This window comes from Sus scrofa, chromosome 18, assembly GCF_054392235.1.
Source record: "Sus scrofa isolate SSC_HxYL_T2T_F1_AM1 chromosome 18, Sscrofa_HxYL_maternal_Yorkshire_Landrace_v2.0, whole genome shotgun sequence".
Lineage (NCBI taxonomy): Eukaryota > Metazoa > Chordata > Mammalia > Artiodactyla > Suidae > Sus > Sus scrofa.
Genome location: NC_139400.1, coordinates 31,836,312 through 31,855,748, shown reverse-complemented (window position 1 = coordinate 31,855,748; position 19,437 = coordinate 31,836,312). Strand labels below are relative to the sequence as shown.

Below are 19,437 nucleotides of genomic sequence, written 5' to 3'. Positions count from 1 at the left end.
AACACCCAATGCGCAACGTGACCAGGGCAACAAAGAGACATGGGGAATGAGGCACTGCTTCTTGGCAGGTACAGGTCCCTCAGATAAAGCAGTATAATGAGGGTGGCTGCAGGAAAAGCCTGCGAGCAGTGCAGTTTGCATTATCACAACTGGATAAGGAAGAATCAACCTCCTCAGATCTTGTAAGACATGCACTCTCTTTCCATACGTAACAGTGCAGGAGCGACAATCAGTAACATCTGAAACAATGGATGCTGAGGGGACTGAAACTGAGGAAGAGACTGGACACAAGCTACATTCTTAAATTTATGTAACTTTAAATCTGACACGAAGATTCTACCACTAATCACAAGGACAACAAAGGACACAGGGCTCAAATCTGGGCATAAAGAACTAGGGTCTAGTTGCTGCTCCAGAAACAGAATTGCCCTAAAATTTGGGTTTCCGATTTGGGTAAGGCACACACACCACCACTGGATAAACACTAGAGGTTGACGAATTCTTCTTGTTCAAAACAGAGAAGTTAGAAAACCAAACAAATGAGGACAATGTAGGGGTTTATTTAAAATAAAAACAAAACAAAGAAAAAGAGAAATCATGAAAATTCATAGGAAGAATTTTTAGGGAGGCTGACACAGTGCAGTGTCCCCTGCACCTCTTAACTCCTATTCTCCCAGGCTGGGTGCTTCCCTAAGAGAAAATGTCTCACTTTAGCATTCCTGGCATACCATGGATATGGAGACATACCTGTTCAATAGTAGGGATCTTAAAAGTTTTGCCTTGAATATGTTTTGAACCAAGAGTTTACATCTCCAAAACAGCATCGTCAGTCTCTTTCACTGTCACAAACAAGCTGATAATTCAATAATGGGGGAGATGGGTAGTTAGGTCTGGAGATGTGCTAATATACTCAGGAACTAGAATTTAGTGTTACTATGAGCAGAGAAAATCATATAGTCAATCCTGTTTGCCAGGAAGGTGTGAAAAAGTCTTTTGGTTAGAATAAGAGAACACATCATTGACTCTCTTTCCAATGTTACTTCAGATATTTAAGGCAGAACTCATTTGCAGAACACCCCATGATACTAGCTTTTGCTACAGAATCTTGATGTGGTCAACAGTGCAGCTTCTGAGCAGAGATTACCTGAATTCAAATGCTGCCTGGCACTGAATAATTTGTATGCGTTTAGTCAAGGCAACTCACCTATAAAGCCTCAGTTTTCTTCTCAGGAAAATGGTTGTTTTGAAACCAAAATATACATCAAGTGCTTACTTAGCACAGCACCTGGTATACAGACGGTCCTAAGTATCTGCAATATTTACATACCTGCTTTGATTCTTCCCCTCAAATCTTGCCTCAGCTCAATATAGGGCAAATAAATGAAAGAGTTGAAATGTGCGCATTTATTCATTCTTTACTTATATTGAACTAAGTAGATCTGTACCTCTCAGACTTTAGCAAATAACATACATAAATCTATACATATATACAAATATATAGAAGCATTTGCATAAAAATGAATATTCATGATTTTAAATTTGATGAATACTGTCAGGTAAAATGCCGACTATCATACTGAGTTAACCTCTCATTCAGTGTTCAACCTGAAATATATTTTACATAAGACTCTAACGAAAAGGGTTACATAAATAAGTCACTAACATTGCAAATCAGACCACTTGATTAAGCTGAGGTGGAACAGAATAACTTCTCACATCATGTGTTGAAACAAACACACACATAATTCCAGTCTGAAAAAAATGGGTTTAGCCTTAATTGGTCAATATCAGCCCTTAAAGGAGGCAATTCTGCCACTTCCACTCAAAGAAAAATCACTCTTTCCAGCACAGTGTAGCTCACTGAGACAAACACTTCTTCAAGGGGTACTTGTTTAAGCAGATCCTCTTGTATGAAAACAAAACAAAACAAAACAAATCCTTGTACCCAGTAAAAGTGGAAGATTTAAGGTAAGGACATTTTCTCATCTCATATGCAGGCTAAAATAATCCATGCTACGGATATAAAAATCAGGACAGAAAAATTTTGAACCCCCAGGGATGGTGGATGGCAGACAAATCAGTGACAGAGACATGGAAAAACCAACAGGGAAAGTGATTTTTAGGGTAGGGTAACAAAATACCTTCTCCTCAAGGACTGCAAAGAGTTAATGAAAATGCAGTCCTTACTTATTTGATGTCTCTCTTTTATACCCCTCATGGCCATCATACTGGACATTCTGTGCAACAGGAACATTTTTAACTTACAAGAGGGTGTTAAGATAACACAATGCCTATTTGTCAAAAAAGTTTTTAAGTACTGGTTAAAATGGAAAATAAACTATAGAGCTAAATTTTTATTCCATGTGTTATAACAATCTCATAGAAAATAGTAATGTTTTCTAAAATTACAGTATTTTACATATGCTAAGTTGAATGTCAAAATTAGATAAGATCTTCTGCAACTGTGGTGTCAAAAATCTGATAGCAAATTTGCTGCTCCGTTCCACTTGTGACATTATACGACTTGATGAAGCATTCCAACCATGGATATGCATCTACAAATCAAAAAAAGACAGGCTATTTTAAGTATTAAAACTAAACAAATAACTCTGAAATATGTATTGAAGCATAATGCTAAGCTAGTGAAATTAACATATTTAATTTAGCTTGAAAAGTAAATAAATACACTCACCAAATTTAAAATCATCTGTTCTTCCACATATACACTGGATGCATGTTATTGTTTTGCAATTCTAATTTGAATTTTTTCCCAACAACCGGAAAAAGTAATTAAATGTGGGGTTTTCAAAATGTTTGATAGCAAAGGCAGTAATCCAAATCACTTCCAACTTTTACTCCTTTGTTTTCTGCTGATTACTTACTGACCTCCCTTGTTCTGCTTTCTTAGGCTGACTGCAAAGAAACCAGCTACCCTTTCATGTATCTAGCTGAAACTCCCCCCAGGTACCAGGTACTGAGTCCAGGTAATGCTGGCAGCTACAGAGGCCATTTCCAAGCTTTGGTCATGAGCACAATAAATTTATAATTCCTAGAACAATCTGTTAATATTTCTTCAAGACTGAATCTGAAAGACATTTAATGGAGTGCTCAATACCAGCAAGTGTCAAGCAAGACAGGCAGTCTCCTACACGGCTGGTAGGACCATACATAGGCAAAAACTGTTCTGAAAAGCAATCTGGCAGTATGTATCAAAAGCCTACCAGCCTATGCCTTTAGATATCGCAGTTTTATTTCCAGAAATCCAACCAAAAGAATCCAAATAGCCAACAAAAATTGAAACTGAATCAAACAAAAGTGTATGTTAGACTTAGTTATGGATGTACAAAAACTATCTTTTTGGAATTGTTATAAAATGCAAAGACTGACTGGGGGGGAAAAGTCTGATTTTAAATAGCCCATATGGAGGAGTTCCCATTGTGGTATAGCAGAAACAAATCTGACTAGTATCATGAAGTTGCAGGTTCGATCCCTGGCCTGGCTCAGTGGGTTAAGGATCTGGCGTTGTCATGAGCTGTGGTGTAGGTTGCATATGTGTCTTGGATACTACATTGCTATGGCTGTGGCGTAGGCTGGCAGCTACAGCTCCGATTTGACCCCTACCAGCGTGGTAACCCCTATATAGACCCTTATAGAGCCTGGTAACCTCTATATACTGTGAGTGTGGCCCTAAAAAGCCAAAAAAAAAAAAAAAAAAAAAATCATGTCATGCCTGCGGCGCTAAAAAAGCATAAATAAAATAAAATAATAAATAACCCATAAAAGTTAAACTGACAACAGCTAAATCTGCAGCTGGTAAAATCTGTTACTGATAAAAAATTGTGTGAAGTCATCAAACTGTCTTAAAATGATTTAGATCTGCAAGTTTCAATGCAAAGAGAAATAATAGCCATAAAAGGAAAACTCAGTGGCAGTAGTTGTAATCAATACAATTTGACCTGGGAGTTTGGGGGTTTTTTGAGCACGAGCTACGAGTTCTCCTTGCTTGGTCCTACAGGTAACCTTTCTCTGCTCCAAAAAACGCCCCCAAAACAAAACAAAAAAATTTGACCTGAAGATGAGCTGATGAATCACAAATGTAACACAGAAAACAACTAAAGCTGACAAAAATATTAAGTAAAATAAAAACATCTAAAACCTGAAACTAGTTTATACTGAAGAGACAATTTATCCATGGATTAAACTAGCTAAACAGAGTTTATTATAGGAAATTTTTCTTATTAAAATTTCACCCCTGTTGATTTAATTTCAACTATAATGTCTGTATGCATAAACAGTATCAAATTGCATGTGATCAAAACTGCCTCCCCCTGTTAGATTCAAAATATTAAAAAAACTTTACAATTCAGGAATTATGATTCGCACCAACTTTATCCCTCCACTGTCTTCATCAATAGGTAGATCACACAGTATAACCAAGCAGTCACTACTTAGTAGTTTATTTGGATTCATATTTCCATGTATTTATACCTCTAAAAGTCCACACATTAGTCACAGGCTAGGTGCTATTTCAAGAAAAAGATTAACGGGATTGTTAAAATATTACTGCCTACCAATTTTTGCTCCTGTAGGACAAAACATATCCATAATCATATCCATAATTTCCTGAAGGTTATCACTGAGTAGGACTTCTGATGCTGGAATCTGGAAGAATTTTTCCTTAAAATAAAAGAAGAAACAAGGAAAAAACAAGAAACAAAGAAATAATATTTATTGTCTTCAGAAATTATCATTAATATGAAAGTATGTGAATATTATCTAATTCAAATAATTTAGATGATTTAACCCTACAAAGATTGTAGGATTCATAAACTAATAATTTAGATGATTTAACCCTACAAAGATTGTAGGATTCATAAACTCTAAAATCTGATTTACTACTTTAATCTAAAGACAGCTTTGATTTTTTTTAAATGATTTTTATTTTTTCCATTATAGTTGATTTAGTGTTCTGTCAATTTTCTGCTGTACAGCAAAGTGACCCTATCACACATACATATACACATTGTTTTTCTCATATTATCCTCCATCGTGATCCATCATAAGTGACCAGATATAGTTCCCAGTGCTATACAGCAGGATCTCATTGCTTATCCATTCCAAAGGCAATAGTTTGCATCTATTAATCCCAGATTCCCAGTCCATTCTCTTCCCCTCCTCCTTGGCAACCACAAGTCAAGCTGTGAGATATATACATAAAACTCAGTTGAACTGTTTTAGACTTAACAGTAAGAATATTGATTAGAATATAGTGAGGCTTACTTTTCTCTTGACAGCACATATATTGACAGTAAAACAAATGTGTAAGTGTTAAGTTTAAAAGTTAGGTTTACTTACAGAATCCATGAGATAAGCTTCCAGTACTCCTGTTCCATCGTCAAGAGTAAATGTCATCACAAACACATGTTGTAGGGGTACAATACCCAGTACTAATGAAGGAAAAAAGTTGAAACCATATGAATTTCCTATTCTTTATAATCAAAGTAAATAAAAAATTATTTAATATTACATATCTGTTAATTTTGTTTACTAAATTTAAGAGAGTTAAAAATAACCTCTACATATATTTTTTGTTCTCTAATACCAATATATTAAGGTCATTTTCAAAGGGTCATTTTGGGACATTATACAACATCTGTGTAGGGACAATGAGTCATGGACAACTGCATCTTTTTGTGGAATCCATATTCAAATAGGACTAACAAAAGAGGCAAGCAAGAAGAATTAATTAGGGCATACGGAAATGAATTAGGGCATACAGACATGAGAAAAATTGTTAATACAGAGGAATTGATTTTTAAGATCCAAAAGGTCTCAACAGGCATAAACTGTGAGCTAAAACCAAGAAGGATAAAACCTACCCTGAGGGACCACACAAGCAAACAAAGAGCTATATTAAGAACAGATTAAGGAAACCAAACTTGAAGTACCCAGCAAGAAGCTCAGGAAAAAATAACCTGGAATTTCACTGGACCACAAGAAAAAAATGAGTTAGCAGTATCAATAGAGGTGTATTAAAAGAAAAAGAAAACAAAGGCAAATATACAAGTATCTATATAATAAAAATTTTAGGCATGTAAGAGCAGTGTCCAATTTTAGGGGAATAAAGGATTTCTTCATATTTTATACTGGCCAACATCTTCAAGCCTGTCTCCAGCACTGAGTGCCAAACTTTGAGAAGAGTATTGATAAAATGGAATGTTTATTGAAGAGGAGAAATAAAACAGTAAGGAATGAGGGAAAGTACCAAAGGAAGTGAGGGCACCTGCTTGGAGAAATAAAGACACAATGAAGGCTTGACAGATTTTCTTCAAATGTACAGTCTGTTGATCCTATAGAACTGGGAACAGATGTGCTCTAATTCTACCAGATAGAATGTGGCCCAGTTAAAATGATAGGTTAAAATGATTCTGCCTCAATTTTAAGTACTGTTATAATTAAGAGATATATTACTTTACCACATAATGAGTTCCCACTCACCGAAGAGTTTTAAGCCAAAGCTGGATGACCACAGTTAATAATGTGATATAAAAAGAAACCTGCTATTCCAGCTAAAGACTTGTATTGGGTAAAATTATAATAGCTATCTCCAAAACTCTTTTAAAACCCAAAATACTATGAAATGGAGAGATTTTTCACAAGTTGTATTTACAATTAATGATTAATACTAAAATTACTGAATATTAAAATGTAATAATCAAAAATATTTAAATAATAAAAATATTAAAAATAAATGTAATAATTTAAAAAGTTTTCAAGTATTTTAAACATTTACTTTTTTGTCTTTTTTGTCATTAAATTTTAAGGCCACACTCACAGCATGTGGAAGTTCCCAGGCTAGGGATCTAATCGCAGCTGTAGCTGCTACAGCAACGCCATAGCTGAGCCGTGTCTACAACCTACGCCACAGCTCACAGCAATGCCAGATCCTTCACCCACTGAGCAAGGCCAGGGATTGAACCTGCATCCTCATGGATACTAGTTGGGTTTGTTAACCACTGAGCCACAATGGGAACTCCTAAACAGTTACTTTACACTTTTGTTGTGACCGCACTGAATGGTTTTGCTTAAGAAAAATTAAACTTTATTTAGCTCAGCCTTTGCTTTGGCTTTGCTATATCTGCAAATATTGAAATATAATCAATGAGATCACCTTAGACAAAGACAATTTCAATCAAAGGACAGAATCTTAGCTAACCTTCTGCCACAGAAGAAGGAATCCACGTTGTTTTATCAGCCAAGGAATTTAGATTTTGAATTGATCTCAAATGAGAACACTGTTTACATCTGAAATTAATGAAAACATTAAAATAACTTATAATTATTACAACTCATTTAATTATTATAATATTTTTGATCTTCAAGCATGCATAGTTTAAAAAGTATATTAGTAAACAAAAGACCATTGCATCTCCTGTATTAAAATATGTATATTACAAACAGAATTATTAAAAAATGAGGTTCTTTAGAAGCAATCAAAAAACAGTATGGTTCAGAATAAATAACTCTAAATTGACAATGAAAGAGGTTCCAGGTGAAGACTTCATTAATTTGGCTAATTCCCTTATTTGGTAAAACCAGAAAGTTTAAAGATACAACTTCTAAAGACTGGTCCCATTTTACAGCTCTGTCAACAATATGTAATCACCAAGGTCTTAAATTTATAAATATAGCCAACAGGAGAAAGTTATTCCAACTAAAGAAGTCAGTACTAGCACATATTTAAAGTTCACAATTCATGATGCCTAATACTACAGTTACCCTTTGTAATACAAATCAATCTAAAACTACACAATATACTAAAATTGCACATTATTTAGTATAGGCATTTTGCTTTGCTTACAAACGAATTTTAAGTACAAGCAATTTACTTTTTATTATATATATTAATACCTAGGAGATGTTGATAAGAAAATAAGTGTGGATAAAATATCAATCTATACTTAAATAAAAAAAGAATTAACTATAACAAAAAAGGAAAGAAAATAAGCTTGAATAAAAATAGAAAAATCAACATTCAAAAGGTTCATGCGTACTTGCAATCTGAGGAAAAACAGATGGTAACTATATTACATGTCACCCCCTTCCACTCTTCAAATACACAAAAGTTGTAAGAGAAAAGAGAGTAACTGAATGAGGAGTATTGTTGCCTTAAAAAAAGGCTGCGATAAAACTTTGGTGATAAAGCAAGTATACAAACTACAAAAACTAACGACAAATTAAAAGTTAGGGGCGTAAGTAGAAATTAGAGAATTCATTACATCCAAAGTAAAAAAAAAAAAAGAGGAAAAGGAGAAAAATAGTAACACTTTTATAAATTAATCCAAAAGAAGACTGGAGAAAGAAATAAAAATAATAACCAAAAAGAGGGGAAGGGCAGCAATAATAGTGGGGTAAGTAGAAAACAAGATGAAATGTAGAAATAAAACCTAAATATTTCAAAATTAACATATTTTAAACTCACTTATTTTAAAAAACTAAACTTAGTTGCAAGTATTTATTTATGAGACTTACTAAAATATAAAAACAAAGAAACATAAAAGCAACAGGATGAGAATAAAATATACCTTGCAATTACCAACCAAAATAACTGAAATATAGTAATAAAAATATGAGAAAAAAATAAACCTGAGGGCAAAAATCATGATTAGAGATGAAGTCACTACACAAGGATGTACAGTACAATTAACTCAGCTGAACCTGAATGAACAAGTAAAAATGCCTCAAAATATATAAAGCTGACAGAATATACTGAAAGAACAAAAAGTCACAAACCAATAATCATAGAGGGCATTAAGCACATTCTCTAAAATAGGATTACACAGATAAAATTACAAAGGAAAAAGAAGTTTTGGATATAATCAACAAGCCAGTCTAAAAGATATAACTATTAAACACCAAATGCACTGTTAAAGAATATACACTCTAAAAATCTATGTACTATATACAAAATACAAACAAACATATTCTAGACTAAGGCAAAGCTAAACAAATCTCAAAGAATCATTAGGAAATGCATCATACTATTTGGTTAAAGAGTAATATAACTAAAATACAAACAAAAACATAGCACCTAAAATGTGTGTGAAAATTTAAAAATACGCACTGAAATAATTCATGGGCCAAAGAAATCATAATGGGAACCGTGAAAACACTTAGAAGACACAAGAAAACACTACATATCAAATCTTTGGGAAAAGGTATAGCTATTTTCTCAAGGGGAAAATTATAGACTTACACACAAATATTTAAAAATATACTAAAAATTAATCAATTAAGGAGTTCCCATCATGGCTCAGCAGTAACACACTCAACTAGTATCCATGAGGATGTGGGTTCAATCCCTTGCCTTGCTCAGTGGGTTAACTGATCTGGCGTTGCCATGAGCTGTGGTGTAGGTTGCAGACGTGGCTTGGATCCCACGTTCCTATGGCTGTGGCGTAGGCTGGCAGCTACATCTCCAATCTGACCTCTAGCATGGGAACTTCCATATGCCAAGAGTGTGACCCTTAAAAAAAAAAAAAAAAGACGAGAAAAAAAATTAATGAATTGAAATAAGCATTCAATGAAAAACATTTGAAAAAATAAACACCAAGGAAACACAAAGATAGTAAAGGAATAGCTAAAAAACATAATAAAATAGTAGAGAACACCAACAAAAATAAAAGCTAGTTGCTTTGGCAAAAAAGGCCATGGGAAAAAAGGTGCAAATAACATGAAGTGAATTCAAGAAAGGTGAAGAGGAAATTTAAAAATCATCACAAAGTATAATATGAATAATTGTGTCAAAAATTTAAATTTCAAAGATAAATGAAATAAATACTTTCCTAGAAAATTTTCTTTAATATAGATTCAAGAAGAAACAAATCCTTAATTGATGTATAACTACTAAGAAACTGAAGCATTTTAGTTTCAGTCTATTAAAAAAGCATCAGATCCAAAAATCTAAGTGAAGTTTCATAAAAACTTTAGGAACTTGTCAAATATTTTGGTAAATATGACTATATTAATATTTTAAAAATCTGTAAAACAAAAGAAACCACAGAGTTAAAAAGGTGGACTATAAGTTTGATGACATGCATATAACTGACACAAGTTTAGTATCTCTCATATAGAAAGAACTTTTTCAATCAGCTAAACACACACACTAGAGCGAAGAGAGAGACCAGTAATTCAACAGAAAAACAGGTGAAAAATGTGAATATGGTATTCATGGAACAGAAAACCTAAGTAGTCAACAAATATGAGAGTTGTTTAAGCTCAACAGTCATCTAGGAAATGCAAACAAAAACATGGATATTATTTGATCCTCATCAATCTATTAAAATTACAAAAGTTAGATTAATAGCAAGAGCTAAGAGTTGAAAAGAATCCGGGGGGGGGGGAATAAATTTTTATACACAGCTGACTGGACCATAAAATGTTATAATCATTGGAAAAACAATCTGGCATTTTCGAATAAAGCAGAAAATATGCACACCTTATGATCCATTAATTCCAACTTTAGTTAAATACCTTACAGAAGCAACTTTCAAATTTTCAAGGAAGAACTCAAAGAGTAAGAAATTCATTTTATATCATGACCCAGTATACACACATATCTACACAACAGAAAAAAAGTTTAGGGAACAATATGACCCTTCTTAAGCAAAATGACTTCTGTTATTCATTCTGATTCACTCCAATTTTACTCCATACCACACCACGTCATGCATTAAAAATAATAATAATGTAGGTCAGGATCCACTGAATTGACATTGTCCAAGGAAATATGCAAAAGATATAAATAAGAACTTCATTTTACACCCTTTTAAATGAAAATAATATAACATGGATTAATAAAATTATGATATATTTCATATGAAATAAAATATATACTAAATAAAATACTAAAATGAATAATCTATATTCATCGGTATGGATAAATCTTGAAAATAATACTGAGTGAAAAAAAAGCAGACTGCAAAAGGTCAGGCATAGTATGAGACAAGCTTGCATAAATTTAAAAAACACAAAATAATGTACTGTTTTAAAGTTTACTTAAAAGCATAAAAACACTGGTGAGAAGGACTACACGGGAAAGCAGTTACTTCTGAAAAGGATGGGAAGGAGGGTACTGCTGTGGTGTTTCTTTTGTTTCTGTACAGTTTAATTTTTTAAAAATACTTAAAATGTTTAAAAATGTTAAAATTTGTTAATTCCAAATGGGAGCACATAACTGTTTATGATGTAATTTTTCAGATTTTTTTCTGTAGCTAAAAGTTGATGCTATTGACCTATTTAAAAACAGAATTTGATGGATTTTTATTTTTGAACTAATTTGTTAGATAAACCTGATGAAGGTGACTCTGAGGTCATGAGTCCATTGAGAGAGATAATTAAGGACATTTGGCTCATCAGAGTAAAAAATAGCCACAATCCAGGGATTTAACTCAGTGACAACACTAGTTAACTAGAAAGAATGCTAGCTGAAAGTTTATGATATTTTGTTTATGGGTCAAAACCCAGGGAAATCTCTGCATGCCAACCCATGACTTTAGTCATCACAGTCAGAGATTTCAGGATTACAGTATGAAATTTTCAACTGAAATCAAGACTTACACATTATAACAATGAGTACCACAGCTACGAATTTAGGAGTAGAAGCGGGAGCGGGTTGGTATGACAAGATGTAATCTACAATCCAAGGTTTCGCAAAGCAGAGCACTTCCAGGGTGAATGCCCCCAGCAAGGCAAAACAGAGATTCTATCCATACTGCCTCCTTCCAAACCTATACATCAGTGTCTAGTTCCTAATATATCCTGACATCTTCAAACTTCTCGGTGGCAATTAATTTATCACTTTGTGGCACAAAAATTCTGGAATTCAATCACTTAAGTTTTACTATAATGTGGCTCTGAAACTTTCTCTGAACTAGTATGTAAATTCTTATGAAAGAAAGCAAATGAATATCAGCCTTTGGGGCAGACTTAGACCTAGCACGTTGCAGGCACTCAATATACATGCGATCCAAAGAACAGGTATATGTCAAAAAACCTAGTACATATAAATTGGTACTCAATAACTACTCATTGAATATATAGTAACAACCAATAAAAACAAAATTCCAAAAATTCTCATTATTGAAACCATACCCATAATGATGTATTTTTCCTTGTATAAGGAATGGTGCTGAAAGGTTGAGGAGTTCCAGGTCGTCATGGCCAGATCTCACAGGAATTACACTATGAAACTTCTTTGAGAGTTTACAGATTTCACTGAGTGTACCTCCTATTAAAAGAGAATAAATAAACCCTTCAACTAGTACAAATGTGAAGTTGGCAGCATCGAGCAACTATTACATAACACATGAGGTCTAGTAAAAGACTTAAAGGGACTGACAGAAAAAGACAACGAATGTGATGAATTTAATATACTTCTACATTTATTGTTAAAAATAGTAACTTGTAAACTTAGGATCCTATTGATTAAAGAAACCACTGAGCAAAAATGCTGAGACTTGGGCAAGACATAAGGTTTGCAAAATATTAACCATCTTTTAAAATCTATACAAACAAATCCCTCTTTATGCCAGGAACACTTTGGTTCAAATGATCTAGAAAAAAATAAGGTGAGAGCCAAAATATGGGAGGATTCTCATCATTAAATTTTCTACATACTACTAATGTCGATGCAAATTTGAGTTTGAAACAAATCTTTTTAGTTTAATACAGAATTTAAATAGAAATGCAAATAGTTCATGTAATATGAACTCACATACACTGTTCGTTCATTTTTCCTATGAAAATCATCACACTTACCCTAATGTTATGATAGGGTGGGCATTAAAACTATTATACTGGGAGTTCCCGTTGTGGCTCAGTGGGATACGAACCCAACTAGTATCCATGACAATGCAGGTTCGATCCCTGGCCTCACTCAAGGGGTTAAGTATCTAGCATTGCTGTGAGCTGAGGTGCAGGTCACAGACATGGCTTGGGTTCCGCGTTGCTGTGGCTGTGGTGTAGGCCAGCAGCTGCAGCTCTGATTCAGCCCCTAGCCTGTGAACTCCATATGTCACAGGTGTGGCCCTAAAAACCAAAATAAAATGAAACTATTATGCTGGCTGAGAAGGAAGAGTATCCTCAATGGTGCACCACTATTAGAAGGCAGCTTTGTCTATGATACCTCAAACCTACTGGTACCTTGTGTAGTGTACTTTTCAATCAGATTGATAATTCTTCCTCTCTGGGGAAAGAGAATATGATTTATAAAAATACTTCTGTGTATTTCCTCAAATTTGTGTAAAATTTGTAATGTTAAAATTCAACTGTGAGGGGGAAGCATTTCTGGCATAGCAGAGTCAGAATGTCCAAAAATACACTTTTCTATAACAGCAAAAAGAACATTGGCAAAAATGGTCGAATTCAAGTTTTTCAGAACTCTAGAAATTAACCAATGCTTGCAGCAATTGAAGGAGTGTTTATTAAAAAAAAAAATGTGGATATATCTTGGTAAGAGCAGCAAGCTTGCCGGCTCCTCTATCCACAGCTCTGTGATAGCTGGAAACCACAGTTCTGCCATGTTGCACTACAGTTAGAACCACAGTCTATACTTAGAGTTATAATACTCAGAAACATGACAAAATAAAAACAGCTTACATTCTGATGAAACCCTTTTAAAGTGCTTTCACATATGCTTTTATTTGACTTTACAAAAAGAGCTCTGTCTGTAAAGTGAAATGCTATTACTTCGGATGTACTTACAAGTTCAATAAATATTTACTTGAGAACCAGTTACATGCCAGGTATACCACTCTAGATTCTGCAGGTACCTAGATTAAAATAACATGTATCCTGACCTTAGGGAGCTAACATTCTAATAAGGAAATAAATCTATAAAGAGACAGATGTAACACAAACATAATACAAGAGGAAACCTGCTCTGCTAGACATTCATACAGTATGTAATAAGAAACACTCAAATCTGCCTGATGAATCAGTGTTTGATGCATGTAGGTGGTCATTAAATATTTCATATGAATTTCTGAATAAAGGGAATTATTGAGTTTACTTTTGAAGATGTATTAGAGCAGAATTTCTCAAGAGGATAGCCATGGAATGGCAAAAAGGCACAGAGAAATGTACTAGATTTAGAAAATGTGGCTGGAGAGGGATGGGAGCTGAGGAGCAGGAGGAGAGGAGACTGAAAGTTTGAAGGATGACTGGTAATTAAAGACAGGATTAGGAGTTAAGGGGAGTTCTTCTTTAAGCTCCTCTGGACACTCAAGGCCAACTGGGTTGGCTGCAACACAGAACCCTGTGGGAGGCAACACAGCAGAGAAGGCCCTGAAGGCTCATTTGACATCCTCTAAGTCGGCCCTACAAGGACAGTTCTTCTGAAGCTTGATAGAGCATATAAACCGTCCCACTCCGTATGTGCACGCGCACATGTTTGTGTGTCTTTCTGTTTTTATATCTATCTCCAGGTAGAGATTAAAATATTGCTAATGGAATAAGGTATCACATGTCACTCCCCAAAGTGGCCAAGTTTTTTTTTAAAGCAGTAGTATATTATGATGAGGGTAGAGAAACAGATCATCCCACACTCTGTTAAAGCACAGGCACACTGTGACGGCTTCACTGGAAAGTAACTGGGAGACAATTCTTTAATTCCTTGTACCCCCATAATTATACTTTATTCCAGGGGAAATAAAGTCTATCACAGTTACTATGTCAAAAAGCAGGAAACAATTCAGTTTCACCACTTACTACCTATACTGGGAAAGACACTTATCTTCTCTGTGGTCAGTTTCCTCATGTATAGAAAACAATTTATAAGTGTACTAACTTCACAGGATTGCTGGGATGATTAAATGAATATATAGAAATTACGGTATGCTATAAATGTATTAAAACAAGAGATGTTCATATAAATAATACCAGTGTTGGCGTTCCTGTCATGGCACAGTGATTAACGAATCCAACTAGGAACTATGAGGTTGCGGGTTCAATCCTTAGCCTTGCTCAGTGGGTTAAGGATCTGGCATTGCCGTGAGCTGTGGTGTAGGTTGCAGACGTGGCTTGGATCCCGTGTTGCTGTGGCTCTGGCGTAGGCCGGCAGCAAACAGCTCCGATTCGACCCCACACCTGGGAACCTCCATATGCTGCAGGAGCAGCCCTAGAAAAGACGAAAAAAAAAAAAAAATACCAGTGTTTACAGACGTGTATTCCCACATATACGTTATTTTCTAAAATGATTATGTGTTACTTTTATAAACAGAAAAATGTCAGTAATAAAAATTGTAATTTACTAGAATAAAGATCAGGGAGTTCCTGTTGTGGCTCCGTGGTTAACAAATCCGACAAGGAACCATGAGGTGCGGGTTCGATCCCTGCCCTTGCTCAGTGGGTTAAGGATCAGGCGTTACCGTTACCATGGTGTAGGTCGAAGACATGGCTCGGATCCTTCATTGCTGTGGCTCTGGTGTAGGCTGGTGGCTATAGCTCCAATTAGGCCCCTGCCTGAGAACCTCCATATGCTGCAAGAGCAGTCCTAGAAAAGGCAAAAAGGCAAAAAAAAAAAAAAAAAAGATAAGTTCATTCACAAAACGAAAATAAGATTTCCTTAATGTAAAATATTAGATGAAAATAAGACAAAAGTAAAAAAGAAATGCAAAAATAAATTTGACTCGAAGTTCCATTCTTTAAAATATGTCAAGTTATCTCTACTTCTTTTAAGTGTCCTGTCCTTGATTTACTATCAACAGGTGATTTTCATTCTATTTTTATGAAACAAGAGTGACATCCAGAGGCCAAGATAATGGCAACTGCACATAACAAGCAGTTTCTTGAATATCATTCAGCTCAATGACCACCTTGGATCTCATTAAGATTACATGTAGGAACCCAGCAAGATGGGCAAATGCAAATACTTGCGTTTAATGTATAATTTCAAAATGTCATTCAGATAAATGTGTATATATATATGTATGTATGCATTTTAATCCAGTTGTTATATATACACGACATTATTTGAAATTTAAATCAACAATATTTTGACTTTATATGTCCTAGGTTGTCCCAAATATATTTAACAATAATTAATCAGGTAATCAATAAGCAAAAGCTGTAATCTAATAAAACCGTAACTTCAATATCATACCTTCTATCAAAATTAGACAATCATTTGACAGTGGGAGAATACCATTGTTTTTCACGAAATGAATTGCTACTTTTCGTTCTCCTTGATCTTTAGTGGTCCAGATTTTCGAATCATATAGTGATGTGTTTTGTAGTTTAGTATCTGGGGTTTTGTTTGCACCCTCTTGCAAAATTATATCCAAATCGCCCTCATGTGGAACTTCTTGCCTACAATCATCGACAATAAAATAAGACAAAAACAACTGGTATAAGCTTGGAAAGTCAAACTTAGCAAGTTATCCAATAAAAAAAATTTGTTTACATGCTTATAAGCCAGCTACTTATTTTTAAAATATGGATATAAACTCACTTTGCACATTAAATGACTCTTATTCAATAGAAAGATATTTGATGATATTTCATATCTCTAGTTAGATCTATATCACAATTACATTAACCACCAGCAATTTCCTTGCCTAACTGTGTGATACAAAAAGGTTACTTATAATTATTTCTAGCACCAAACTGTTCTCCCTGGAAGGATGCTAAACTTCCCAGCAGGGGGTCCCCATCTTTCCTCCAGCTAAATATCTACTTACCACTTAAGTAATCTCACTTTTACATGATACCTACTCTACAAACCAACATTCCTTTTGATTCCTTTTACTCTAGAACAATATTTTTTAAAAGTAATGTGGCAAAGTACAATACAGTAGATATGGCATAACTGGAATCGAAAGGTCTATATCTCCTTGTTCTGGTTCTGTCACCAATCAGCTTTGTAATTTTAGATAAAACCTCTTAATCTTTCTGAGATGATTTCCTTATTTGTTAAAAAAATGATCATAGAGGGTAATATTGTTTGGCAAAGCTATATGATTTTACAGAATTTTACCAAGTATAATTTTACAATACTTTAAGAACCATCTAAAATCTGTACTTATATTTTAATTCCAACTACCATTTCAAGCCCAAATGGACAGAAGATGGTCCCCCATTATATTTATGTATTTATTTATTTATTTATTTTGTCTTTTTATGGCCACATCCGCAGCATATGGAGGTTCCCAGGCTAGGGATCCAATCAGCTGTAGCTGCCAGCCTATGCCACAGTCACAGCAAAGCGAGAGCCCAGCTGTGTCTGCAACCTATGCACAGCTCATGGCAATGATAGATCTTTAACTCACTGAGCCAGGCCAGGGATTGAACTCGTGTCTTCAGGGATGCTAGTTAGGTTGGTTAACCACCGAGCCATCTCGGGAACTCTGGTCTCCCATTTTATAGATTTGATGGTCAAAAATCTCCACAAACAGTATTATATTTTGAGGGGAAACTATGTGTATATTAGTGCATTCAGCACACACACAATGTACACACAAATATAATGGAGATGTTTGTACATTTACATATTATATACAGAGAGGGCAGAGAGTCAAACTGCATAAAAAAGAGGAGAAAGGATTATAGATGATTTTGAGAATATGTCTTGAGCTAATAAGTACATACTCATTCTAATGTCTTATAATTTATTTACTTATATAATAACTGATGTTGAGAATAAAGACAACGAGGAACTGCGAAATCCTCCATTACCAACAAAAGTTTCAAATATGTTCACTATATTGCAGCTATTAAGCAGGACAGAAATATTTCCAACACAGCTTTTTATATTGCTTAACTAGAAATTTCAACTAACCAGAAATCTCTTCTATTGAAAAATTTTAGTTAATAATGGTTTACTTTCAAGATTTTTTGTGACAAATGAAAAAGTCTCTCCAAATGTTTTCAGTTTGCATTTATCAGAGCTACTAAACTGAATTTCAGATCTGCAAACCCCATCTACTTTTATTTATTATTACTAAGAAATATCAGAAGGATTTACTTTCTAAGAATTAGTGTTTTCTCTTAAAAACATTACTTTCAATACATTAAAATTATAATTTATTCACTGCCAGTGCTTAAACTGATACCTAAGAAAATATAAATACACAAATTTTATGAAATGAAACCTGTTACAAGTAACAGAAAATACTTACAGTGAATGACACTTCGGACAATAGAGTTTAACAGACTGAAAGAGTCTTCTGGGCTTATATGACCTTAATTTTGCTCGGACACGATACTGTTGAGGAGCTTTTTGTTTCAAAATAGCACACAGTGGGGTTTTCTCCAAATATTGATGATCTGTAAGTACTATAAAGAAGTTTTAGATTAAGTTGGAGAACTCTAACCCAGATATAAGTATATTCATGATGTGAATACCCCTGAAACAAACATACACAATCAAATCTACTTAAGTTGTATTAATTGTCAACCTTGGAATGTTTTAACACATTTGTCATTGTCTCTGTCTCTCCATATACACATAAACCTTAAAGATACATGATTCACATATGAATCACTTGATAATAATTTCCAGACATTATGTCCTTTTGTCCTTAAGTACTTCAGTGTATATTTCACAAGAATAAAAAATTTCATTAACACATTACAGTGCAATTTTCAACAGCAGCATATTTAACATTGATGTAATATCGCTGAATCAACAGACATTCAAATTTCTCCAAATAGTTCCACAAGACTCTTATTTAGCATTTTTTTTTTTTGGTATGAATGCTACCATATAAGTGATATTGTGGCCTTCTCAGGGCATCATATCAAGAGGCACAAGCTATCGGTGTTTGCATTCCTAGGGATATTAACTCTGCTCAGCTGATTAAGGTGATGTTCAGCAGGCTTCTACACTATAAATTTATTATTTCCCCCTTTATAACTAATAAGAAAGTATTTGATAAAGTATAAATATCCCAGTTTCATTAAACATTAGGATCCTGCTAGTTTAGGATCCACCGATGAGTGACAGCTAAATAAATTACTAATATCATGACTGAAAAATGGTGATCCCCCCCAATTTCCTTTCATATTTATTAGCTGCCATTCTATTTTAAATAAGGGCTTTCCATTCAACTTTATTTATGATCCACATGGACTAACAGATTCTTATTTTATTCAATCAGTTCCCTTCCGTCACCAGTATTTTTTATTTTGATAAGAAAACGGTACCAGATTTGACACATGCCATCACTTCTTTGCTTTATGGCACAAGATGTTTCAAAATCGTCTTATAATTCTCCTGTTCCCAACCTTGGAATGTGCTATTTCTCCAAGGAGCCGATTCCTTTTAATTGGGAATATTATTTATAAACCAAGATCTATACACGAGGATTGCTCATTTTTACTGAGTGCTATTGTTTCTATGCCCTTTCATTTACAGAGCTAGGGAACATACGCACATAT

The 19,437-nt window shown here is 34.2% G+C and overlaps 1 protein-coding gene across 9 annotated transcripts in view; it reads right to left on the bottom strand.

Annotated features, from left to right (window-relative positions):
* Positions 1 to 540: 540 nt before the first annotated feature.
* Positions 541 to 19,437, bottom strand: part of POT1 (protection of telomeres 1) — a 94,659-nt gene continuing 75,762 nt past the window's right edge. For all 9 annotated transcript variants that reach the window (XM_013985634.3, XM_085004735.1, XM_085004733.1 and 6 more), the window contains 7 exon segments: positions 18,177 to 18,333; positions 16,163 to 16,368; positions 12,154 to 12,289; positions 7,217 to 7,305; positions 5,356 to 5,447; positions 4,572 to 4,677; positions 541 to 2,555 (listed from right to left, as the gene is read on the bottom strand). In XM_013985634.3, the coding sequence (XP_013841088.2) occupies positions 2,443 to 2,555; positions 4,572 to 4,677; positions 5,356 to 5,447; positions 7,217 to 7,305; positions 12,154 to 12,289; positions 16,163 to 16,368; positions 18,177 to 18,333 (899 nt within the window). In that variant the 3' untranslated portion in view covers positions 541 to 2,442.